This window comes from Ochotona princeps, chromosome 1, assembly GCF_030435755.1.
Source record: "Ochotona princeps isolate mOchPri1 chromosome 1, mOchPri1.hap1, whole genome shotgun sequence".
Lineage (NCBI taxonomy): Eukaryota > Metazoa > Chordata > Mammalia > Lagomorpha > Ochotonidae > Ochotona > Ochotona princeps.
In genome coordinates, this window is record NC_080832.1 from 117,693,361 (window position 1) to 117,705,106 (window position 11,746).

The following is an 11,746-nucleotide window of genomic DNA, read 5'->3' on the forward strand; positions in this document are numbered from 1 at the left end:
TATTACATGTATACTTTGTATAATATTCAGTCAGAGGCAATATGTTTATGTGCTCAAGCTTTCAACATTTTTTTCTAAAGTGGAAACACCCCCAAATCATACCTCCCAGTCTTTTTTAATAGAGAAGTGTATTATTCATTAATATTATCAGTAGTTTGCACTGTGCAATAGAACTCTGGAATTTCTAACTCCTATCTAGCTATTCCCTACCACATGTCAATCAACCTTTCTCAAATTTCTTTCCTTACTTTCCTTTCCTCACTGTCATAACCATGATGCAATTTTTAACTTCTATGAGATCATATATATATATATAATATATATAATATATATATACTTTTGTCACTACATAAGAGTGAGATCATGTGATAGTTTTCTTTTTTGAGCTTGGCTTGCTTCACTTAACATAATGACCCTCAGTTCCATTTGCAATGTTGAAAATGACAAGATTTCATCATTGTTACGGCTAAGTAATATTCCATTGTATTTAAGAGTGACATTTTATTTATGCATTCATCAGTGGGTGGACACTAATGTTGTCTTTATTTCCTGTTTATTGTGTATGATGCTGCAGTAAGCGTGGATGCAGATGTGTCTTCAATAGACAGATTGCATTTCCCTGGGCTACGTGCCCAGAAGTGGGCATGCTGGGTCATGGGGTACTTCTATTTCCAGTTTGCGGAGGAACTTCTGTACTCTTTTCCACAATGGCTCTGCTGATTTACATTCTCACCAGCAGTGTGCAAGGGCTTCTTGCCTCCACAGTCTTGCCAGGGCTTGTTATCTTTTGTCTTTTTGATAATAGCCTTGGTGGGTTTGATTGGCATTTGTATGATGCTTAGTGATGTTGAGCATTTTTCAAATGTAACTATTGCATATTTGTAGATGTTCCTTTGAGAAATGTCTATTTAGGTGTATTGTCCATCTTTAAAGGGACTGTATTTTTGTTGTTAAGTTCTTTGAATAACATATATTCTGGAAACTAGCCCCTCCCCCCTTGTCAGCTGTATAGTCTGCATTGTTTTCTCTCATTCTATAGGTTGTTTCTCTGCTCTGTTGGTTGTGTTCTTTTTTTTTTTTTAAAGATTTATTTTATTTTCATTACAAAGTCAGATATACTGAGAGGAGGAGAGACAGAGAGGAAGTGGAGCTGCCGGGATTAGAACCAGCGGCCATATGGGATCAAGGCGAGGACCTTAGCCACTAGGCCACGCTGCCGAGCCCTGGTTGTGTTCTTTGCTGTGTAAAAGCTCCGTAGTTTGGTGCTTGTGCCGTGGCATAATAGGTGAAACCAGTTTGAGTCTAGCTGTTCCACTTCTGATCCAGCTCCATGCTAATGCACCTGGGAAAGCAGCAGAGGCTGGTCCAGGTCCTTGGGTCCCTGCACCCATGAAGGAGATCAGGAAGAATCTCCTGGTTCTTGGCTTTGGACTAGCTCAGCTCTGGCTGTTATGGCCATTTGGGCAGTGAATCAGAGGATGGGAAATCTGCCTTTTCTTCATGCTTTGTAAATCTCTTTCAGATACTTTAAGTATATCTTAAAAACAAACCTCTACTATTTGGTGACATCCCACCTCTGAATTTTTATTGATCATTAAAATCTTTGTCTATTCCAATATCCTGAAATGTTCTCTCTTTGTATTCTGCTAGTCTCAGGATTTCAGATCTCACAGTTAGGTCTTCAATCCATTTCAAGCTGATTTTTGTAAAGGAGTAGAGACAGGGGTCTAATTTCAATCTTCTTATATGTAGCCAATTTTCCCAGCATTACTTATTAAAATGACTATCTTTTCTCCAAAGCATGTTTTTTGCCTTTGTCAAAGATCCTTTGGCTATAGATGTATGGGTTTACTTCTAAGATCTGTACTCTGTCCCATTGTTCTACAGATAGCGTTTGATGCCAATACTTTGCTCTTTTATTTACTGAGGCTTTGTAATGTGTTTTAAAGTTAGGTTTATATATATATATATATATATATATATATATATATATATATATATATACACATTTAAAAGACTTATTTTTAATTTGAAAAGCAAGGAGGGAGAGAGTGTGCTCATGCTTCCATTTACTGGTTCTCTGAGTAAATGACTGCAGAGTCCAGGATGAAGCCAGAATTGTGGAACACCATCCAGGTCTCCCTCATGGGAGGCACGGTCCCAGATACTTGGTCCAGCTTCCACGTTCTTAGGCACATCATCAGGGTGCTTGGTTGGAAGTGGCATAACTGGAATTTGAACTGGTGCCCAAGTGGGATGCCGGCATCACAGGCTGTTGCTGAACCCATTGTGCCCAAACACTGGCCAGAATGATGCCCTTTATTATTTTTTCTTGTCTAATTGCTGTGACTAGGACCTCCATACAATGTTGAGTAAAAGTGGTGAAGTAGACATCTTGTCCTGTCCTTGATCTTAACAGAGAAAGCTATTTTCTCCATTTAATATAATGCTAGATGTTGATTTTTAAGTGCTTTATATTACATTGAATATGTTCCTTTTATTCCTAAATTGTATATGTTGAACCATCCTTTCAACAGTATTGTGTATCTTGCTTCCTCATTTAAATGCTCTTCATAATATGGTATTGGATTCAATTTGCTGGTTTTTTGTTCAATATTGTTGCATCAGCGTTCATCAAGGGTTTCTGCCTGTAGCTTCATTTTTCTGTTCTGTCCTTGTCTGATTTAGTGTCAAGGTATTTTGATCACAGAATTAACCTGGAAAAATTATTTACTCTTTTATATGATTTGGGATGGTTGATATTAATTACTTAAATATTTGGTAGACTTCAGGAACAAACCATCTTGTCCAGGCATTTTCTTTGCTGTGAGATTTAAAAAAATGTACCGACTCGATTGATATTCATTAGGTATATTTAGGTATTCTTCGTAATTCAGTCGTGGTAGAGTACTTTGTTCAAAAATGTGTCCACATCTCCTGGATGAATGAACGAATCACCATTTAGTTGTACACAGTATCCTCTAATGATCATTTACATTTTGTGGTGCTTGTGGTGATGTCTCCATTTTTGTCTGTTATTCTGTGTAAATGAATTTGCTCTCTCTTTTTATTCGGTAAGTCAAATTAAGGGCTTATCAGTTTTACCTTGAAAGAATATGCTGTTTTCATTTCATGGAATTTTGTGCCACCATTTTAGTCTCCATGTTATATTTTTGGGTTCTAAGTTTTATTATTTATTTCTTCCTATTCATTTTCAATTTTATATATTCTTCTTTTTCTATTTCCTTGAAGTGCAGCAACAAGTTGTATGTTCAGATTTTTCTTTTAGTGTGTACATTGGTTGTACATTAGTGCTATTTTTTCCATATCTATAGGTTTTGGTATGTTGTAGTTCTTTTTTTTTCTTCTTTTATTTTTTTAAAGATTTTATTTTTATTACAAAGTCAGATATACAGAGAGGAGGAGAGACAGAGAGGAAGATCTTCCATCCAATGATTCACTCCCCAAGTTACTGCAACGGGCCGGTGCTGTGCCGATCTGATGCCAGGAACCAGGAACCTCTTCCGGGTCTCCCACGCGGGTGCAGGGTCCCAATGCTTTGGGCCGTCCTCGACTGCTTTCCCAGGCCACAAGCAGGGAGCTGGATGGGAAGTGGAGCTGCCGGGATTAGAACCGGTGCCCATATGGGATCCCGGCGTGTTCAAGGCAAGGACTTAAGCCGCTAGGCCATGCCGCCGGGCCCTGTAGTTCCTTCTTAATTGGCTCCAAGAAATTTTCCAATTATCTTCTCGACTTCTTTAATCTATTGTTTTTCTGAGAGTAAGTTGCCAAATTTCCATGTATATTTATGTGGTTTGCTATATTTTTTGTTGTTGATTTTTAGTTCTAGTCTGTGTTATTAAAACAATATTTACTATGACTTTTATTCTTTTAAAATTATTGAGGCTTGTTTTGTTATCCATCATATGATTTATCTGGAAAAATGTTTCATGTAATGTGTCTGAGGCTGTTGAACGCAGAGTTGTGTAGATAGGTGCTGGTTCCCACTAATCTAGGTTCAAATTTATCTCTGTTGCTTCTTTGCTGATTTTCTGTCTAAATGACTGATTCCTGGGCATCCAGGTCCCCCATTTTCTTATTTAAGGTTGATTTTATTTTTATTGGAAAGTCGGATATACAGAGAGGAGGCGAGACAGAGAGGAATATGTTCTGTCCACTGATTTATTCCCCAAGTGGCTGCAGTGGCCAAACCAGAAGCCAGGAGCCCAGAGCCTCTTTTGGGTCTCACACACAGGTGCAGGGTCCCAAGGCTTTAGGCGGTCCTCGACTGCTTTCCCAGGCCACAAGCAGGGAGCTGGGTGGGAAGTGGAGCTGCTGGGATTAGAACTGGCGCCCATATGGGATCCCAGGGCGTTCAAGGGGAGTACTTTAGCCGCTAGGCCACGCCACCGGGTCCAAATTTCTTTAACTATTATCCCCTGGGAAAAGATTAGTCTGTCTCTGTAAAGCTCTTAGTTTTATAAGTTCTGGAAAACAACAGACAAGCAAAATGACAATTTTCTGTTAGCTAGGATGTTGAGGGATTGGAAGTTTCTTTCACCTTTAGCTGTTTCCTCTGTGCTGGTTCCCATTGTGCTTATGTGCTGTTCGTTTTAAAGGCTTCTCTGGAGTGTTGCAAGGGGAAACTGGGTGGGGCAAGGCAGGCCACAGAACTGAGTGTTCTTGGCGAGACCCAGTCATTATTTCTGAATGAACATTCTTCAGATTGCAGCATGCCTTTGGTTAATTTCCAGAGTTCTATAAAATGTTAATTCTAATGATTTTTTTTTCAGGCTTAATTTTTCTTTTATGAACAGGGCCATTTTTAGCGGTGTTAACTCTTCTATTATTGCTGATGCCGCTGTGTCATCTTGGATGCTTTTGGAATTGCCATATAAATACGGAAGCCTTTGCTGTCTACTTAGAATTAAAAGCTTATCAATGTAGAAAACAGAAACCTCAGCATCATACTCTCAGAGATCTATTTGTCAATATTTTTTGTCTTTCTTTTGTAGTTGTCACATGTGGAGATTTATTAATTTTGGAGATCTTACTCCCCAAAGGCCAGATAATGATGCCTGAGAACTCTGAATCTCAACTGTTCTCAGCAGAGTGCTGCAAGGAGCAGACTCCCTGCTGGGACTGCGCATAAACCTTGCCAACTACTATGTCTGGAGAGGTGTGAGGCATCTTCCTGACCTCCTTCTTCCTTCAGTGATTGTGGGCTAAAAGTATCTGAATACAAACAAAGTTCTGCTGGATTCCTTTTCTAGTTAGAATTGTTTATTTACTGGTATTGATTCCTGTAACTCCTGTTTACTCATCAGGCTCCTCCCCCGAGTCTAGTAATTGTTGCCCCTAATCCCTTGTGATCTATTGTTGGAGTCATTTGCATGCCATTGTTCAGTTAAGTTGTAACTTTTACCAACCGGGTTGTCCTGCAAAAAATTGGTATAAGAAGCTCAGAAAAATTCAGTAAAGTTTGCATTGGTTCATCTTGCCTCTGCACACCCTGTGTGCCAACGTTCTTCTTGGCACGGATGCCACAACTTGAATCCTGGTCCCCACAAGAGAGACCACCAAGACTCATATATGTTATTATGTACACCCAATGAATCTTACACACTTTGGTTCCAAAATTGCGACGTATTTTAAAGAACTCTAAAGAAGAGTAATATACTGTTCTACGTATGTAGATAGGCATCACTTATGTGGCTCTTTCTTCCTTCAAGATATTTTAAATTTCTCTGGTTTCATGTCTTTTCTCTCTGAAGAAAATCTTTTTGTTTTCCTTTTTTTTTTTAAACATTAAGGTCTTCCACCTACTAGTTCACCCCCAACATGGGTGTAATGACAAGAGTTAGGCCTGCTGAAGCCAGGAGCCAGGGGCTGCTTCTGTGTCTCCCACATCGGTGCAGGGTGCCTAGAACTTGATTCATGCTCTGCTGCTTCTCCAGCTGCACTAGCAGGAAGCTGGATCAGAAGTGGGTCAGCTGGGACTCAAACTGGTACTCATAGGGGATGCTGGCACTTCAGATGAGTATCTACCGGATACACCACAACACTGGTTCCTGGTGTTCTTTTAAAGGTAAGTCAGCTGGTGATCAAATTTCTTGATCTTCCATCTAAGAAAATGTTTTTACTTTTGTTCTTGATGAATATTCTCACATGTGTACCATTAGCTGGATGTGGATCCTTGGGGAATGGGAGTTAATGACTTCTGCTGCCAACCTGGAATAAGGTTTGGTGAATGTTTGGTCTAAGACCCAAGTTTCCATGCAGGATCACGTCTTTCTGTTGTACTCCAAGATCCTAAAGCTTGGGAAAAGGCTTTAATGTTACAGTGATGACAAAGTGAATACCATCCACACCACTTTTAATGTGGTGAAGCCCACCATGAGGAATTTCCCTTGTTGCTGATGGAGTCAGATGATGAACAGGTGCATGTCCTCTAGCAGTGACTTAAGAGAAAAATCATGGAAGATCTTTACATCAGAAAGAACAATTCATACTTCTTGACATACTGCTATGTTAGGGTTTACTATTGAGGGGTAGATTAATATTGCAGAAGAAGAGAAACTCACTTCCATCTGGCTAGTACTTACCTGCCCTGGTACCTGGTTACTTTAAGAACAGAAAGTCTTATCTAGGAAAAGGGAGTTCCATGTTCTTTATGTTGTGTTTATGTGTTAGCAACAAAGTACTCATTGGAACATCTTATTACAGTCCAAAGGTTGTGGGATGTTATCCTTTGTTGGCTGGGTACGAAGGAAATACCAGGAATCAAATAGTAAAGGTTTCTCTTTTATATTCTGCCTTTATTTCCATCCCAAGGGTTGTTTGCTAACAGCTGTATACATTTGAAAGGTTGCTGGAATAAGAAAATCAGTGTCTATATTTTGGGTTTAACAATCCATTGTGTACACTTGTATGTGAGTATTAATCTGCTGAATTTTAGTTCCTTTACCCATTTGTTGTTTCAAGGAGAAAAGAAAGCAGAGATGGATCAATGTCAGAAGGAGCAAGTGATTCGAAGGGACCTTGTGGAAAAGGAAGACGTGTGCGATGTGTTAAGTGCTTATGCCCCCCCAGTTCATATGTTGAAACCTAACCCCTCAAGTGATTGTCCTTTGGCTGGGTGACTTAGATGAGTCTTTTGGATTGCTATTAGTTCATGAAAGAGGAGGAGCTGTTTTCCCTCATAAAGGAAACCACAGAGAGCTAGCCCCATATTTCATGCAAACCAGCGGGTGCTGCACTCCAGCCTAGTCAGACCACCATCTGCCTGGTCCCCATGCATATTAAGGGTGCTGTGATCCAGTAGGGGTAACCCTCAGTGACCACCCTCAGCCCCCGTTTTTTGTGCATGCTGGCATGTGCTGCAGCCTAGCCTAGCCTGGTGCACATCCCATCCAGTTCTCATGCACACCCATGGGTGCTATAGCCTGGTTTGGCTTGACTTACCCATAGACCCAGTTCACATGTATGCAAACATGTGTTGCCACCTTGTTTAGTCTGGCCCCGTCCAAGCCTTGGCTCTCATAGTCATCAGTGGGAGCTGCACCTTAGCAGGGGAATGCCCACAGTTCCCTTGCCAGGCTGGCTTCTAGGCCAAGATCTTGCATTTTCCAGGGAGTACTGTAGTCCAGCCTATGTGACTTCCACTCAGACCTGGCACTTGCCAGCAGGTGCTTGGCCTATCCCAGCTAGCCCACAACCAGACTCAGCCTACATGCTGGCCAATGGGTGCTGCAGCTTTGCCCAGATAGACCCACCCCAGTCCTAGCTCCCATGCTCACCAGTGGAAGAAGTGGCTTAGTAGGACAGTTCCGCAATTCCCCTACCAGGCTTGCTCCCAGCTCTAGATCTTTCACGTGCTGGCCGGTGCTGCTGCTTTGTTTAACCTAGTTTGGCCTCAGCCCTGACTTTCACACTAACCAGTGGGTGCTATAGCCTAGCAGCAGTGTTCCAATGGTCCCTTACCAAGCCACTGCCAGCCCTGGAGCTTGTGAGTGCCAGCAGGTGCTACAGCTCTGCCTGGCATGGCCTGCTCTGAATCTCAGCTTTCTCAAGCAGGTCTTTAAGCCTATCCCAGCCTGGTGTTGTTGATACCTTTTTTTTTTAATATAAATTTTATTTGTGATACTTTACATATTTGACTAGGGTGCAAAGGGTCAAGGGCTTTAGGAAAGTAGGTGAGACCATTGGTTTGACATTCTCTTTTTTACTTCCTTTATCTAGGGGGAGGGGAGAGATGAGGGGAGAAGTTATAACCAGCCTCCCAACCATCCCAGGGCCCCTGATGTGGGGCATGCTCTGTGGGTTCTGCTCAAGTGTTCTTGATAGCGCAACAGTTATGTATTGCTGCTGATCTTGCCACTCTAACCTCGATGAAATCTCTCCAGACTCCACTGGTTGACACAGTCCACCTTAGAGTCTTCATTGCCCAGGTATTCACTGCCAGCTCTTTGCTTGGGTAGTTGATTGATTTGTTCTGTCCTCTGTTCCGGTACCATGTGTCCTCTGCAGGCTCCAATGTACTGCCTTAACCTCCATGTGCATCTGGATATGCTGTTCACTGTTCCACCTAAGCCACTGAAGAGGCCCAGCTCTGACACATGTATTCCACAGTCAGACCATAGAATCTGCAATTTCCTCCATGGTAGGGGTTATGAGTCTAGTGATTGAGTTGGGGAGCTTCCCAAAGAAACTTCATCTGAGGTGATCGCAGATCTAATTCTACTGTGTGCTTGCCAATACAGAGTCCAGCACAGTCTGTTGCCCAAATTGGCCTACTTGCACACTATTAGTTGCAATTGCTGGGTCAGTTGTCTCCTGCCCTGTCTTCTATGCAAACTAATGGGTGTTGCAGCCCAGCCCGATCCAGCCCGCCACACACTCAGCCCCCATGTAAACCATTGGGGTTGTAGCCTAGTCGGAGCAACCTGCAATACCCTCACTGGGCTTGCCTCCTGCACTGGTATCCATGCCTGTCAGTGTGTATAGCAGACTTGTCTTGTCTCTCCCATATCCCATTCAGTTCTCATACCTGTCAATGGGCATTGAAGCCTAGTTCAACCCAACCAGACTCACTATCCAGCCCACACATGTCTGGTGGATACTACTCTTGTCTAGACTTGCCTGTCCTGGTTCTCATTGTCACTAGTGGGGAGTGGTTACCCAAGAGGGAGGTGGCCACTGTTTCCGTACTGACCCCACTCTCCACTTACAGTCTCCAGGTGGTACTGTAGCTTAGCTGAACAAATTTTCCCCTTGTGCCAGCATCTGCTAGCTGATGCTGTGGCAAAGTTCAACCATCCCTCACCCCATCTGGCTTGCGCATGTTCAGTCTACCCAGCCTGGCTTGTCCCTGATCCAACTTACATGCAGACCAACAGGTTGTATCCCTGCCTGGCCCTGGTCTTCCCCCAATCCCAGCTCTCAATCTCAGCAGTGGGAATAGTGGTCCATCAGGGGATCTCCCTGCAGCCCCCACTACTGGGTTTTCCTACTCTCCCTGGGTCTTATATGTGGTGGTTGCGTACTTCAAGCCAGTCTGGTATGACCCATCATCACACCTCACATTTGCCCGTGAGTACTGTAGCCTGGCCAAATTTGACCCACCCCCTCCCTGTACCAGCTCATGCTGATAGGAACTACAGCCTAGTCAGCCCAGTTAGCTCTCAGTCCCAGCCCTAGTGTGAACTGGGTGGTATTATGGCTTGACCTGGCATGACCCACATACTATTCTGGCTCTCGGATTTGCCAGTGGGTGATATGAACTGGCCTAGTCTGGCTTGCCCCATACCTGAGCCAAAGGTAAGCCGATGGGTCCCGTTACCTGGCCTGGTCTTGGCTGCTGCCTTTTTTGGTTCTTGCACTCACCTGCAGGGACTATGTCCCAACAGAGGAGTTGCCAAGCTCCTGCATCAGAACCTCTCCCAATACCAATAGCATGTGGTGGTCAGCCATATTCAATGCTAACAAGCCCAACCCAGGATTCCATGTGGGCTGGTGCATCAGTCAGATCCAAAAATATCTTCAGTTCTCTTCCCCTCCAAACCACTGGGTCTCAGTCCCCTCACTTACCTGCAAGTACAGTGGCCCCCTTGCTGGGTGTCCTCAGGATTAATTCCTCACCTACACATATTGTGGCCTTATCCATGGGAATCTCTAGGAAGTAATTTGATACTCCCAATACACAAGAGCTTGCCCCTGGGCCATCAGTAGGAGGAGCCCAGCATTGGTAACCACTAGGGCAGTCCATAAGCACAGAACCTTCTCCCTGCAGCAGTGGATGGGGACCTAGGATCCCCAGCAGGAAGTCTGGGCCAGCTCAGGTATTTCAAGCCACAGCTACATGGCTAGAGGACCCAGACACCTGTGCCACTGCTCACACTTACCTGAACTCCTGTGGTTCATAATTTATTCTGGCTCATCTGTGTACCAGTGGGTGCTGTGGCCTGGCCCAGCCTGGTTTCCTCCCAGCCCTGGCTCATGCAAATATCGTGTAAGTTCTGTGATCTATCCTGGTTTAACACATCACCATCCACACCTCTTGTGCAAGACAGTAAAACTGAATGGAGAAGAATATTAAGAATGGACAGACATAATATTTGAATTTAAGGTATAATGTGCCTACAACTACCTCCACTTCCCACCCTCTTCCACTTGGACACTCCATGGTCACATTGTGAATCTATGCAGTGGGTCAGGTTTGTACAGAGAAGGTAGTGGCCTGAGAAACACAAAGTTTTCAAAGCTCATGTAGAAACCTAATTTAGAACAGATATGAAGCAGCTCTTCCTCAGGTTTCCCTGAGCTCCACATCATTCCCTACTAATCTCCTGAGTGCACTCTTTACCTCCTTGTTCCTCAAGGTGTATATGAGAGGGTTGAGGGAAGGAGTGCCCACAGCGTAGAAGAGGCCAAAGAACTTACCCCTCTCTTGGGCATAGGGGTTTTTGGGCTGGAGATAGACGGCAATGACGGTACTATAGAAGAGAGTGACAACCAGGAGATGGGAGGAGCAGGTTCTGAGTGCCTTTCTCCATGCTGCAGCAGAGTTAATTCTCAGCACTGCTCGGGCAATGGCACCATAAGAGACAAGGATGAGGCTCAGAGGGACAACCACGATGAGGACACTTGACACAGACAGCTGGATTTCATTGTAGGTGGTATCTCCACAGGAGAGTCGAATTAGAGAAGGGACTTCACATAAAAAATTATCTATCTGCCGGTGGGAGCAGAAGGGCAGGCGGAGGGTAGGTGGGGTCTGGACTATAGATTGTACTAGTCCCAAGATCCAGGCCACAGAGGTCAGCTGCCAGCACAGGCGAGGATGGATGATGGTGGCATAGTGGAGGGGCTGGCAGACAGCCACATAGCGGTCAAAGGCCATCACGGCCAGCAGGATGCACTCAGTAGTCCCCAGGGACATGAAGATGAAGAGCTGGACCGAGCATCCCAGGAAGCTGATGGTTTTGTCTGGGCCCCAGAGGTTGAGCAGCATCTGGGGGACACAGCTTGTGGTGAAGCAGAGGTCCAGGAAGGCGAGGTTACAGAGGAAGAAGTACATGGGAGAGCTGAGCCTGGGGTCCAGCACAGACAGCAGGATGATGAGCATGTTGCCCACCAGGGCTGGAAGGTAGGAAAACAAGACAACCACGAAGAGGATCTTTTCCAGTTCTGGGTGTTCAGAGAAGCCCAGAAGGATGAAGCCTGCTGGGGAGCTCTGGTTGCCCAT

The 11,746-nt window shown here is 44.1% G+C and overlaps 1 protein-coding gene across 1 annotated transcript; it reads right to left on the reverse strand.

Moving 5' to 3' along the window:
• Window positions 1-10,807: 10,807 nt before the first annotated feature.
• LOC101518743 (olfactory receptor 2H1-like) lies at window positions 10,808-11,746 on the reverse strand. The gene has a single exon (XM_012930704.2). It carries the CDS (start codon window positions 11,744-11,746, stop codon window positions 10,808-10,810), a length of 939 nt encoding a protein of 312 aa, XP_012786158.2.

Coding starts and splice junctions, on each gene's coding strand:
- LOC101518743 (XM_012930704.2), bottom strand. CDS start 11,746: ATGGGCAACCAGAGCTCCCCAGCAGGCTTCATCCTTCTGGGCTTCTCT.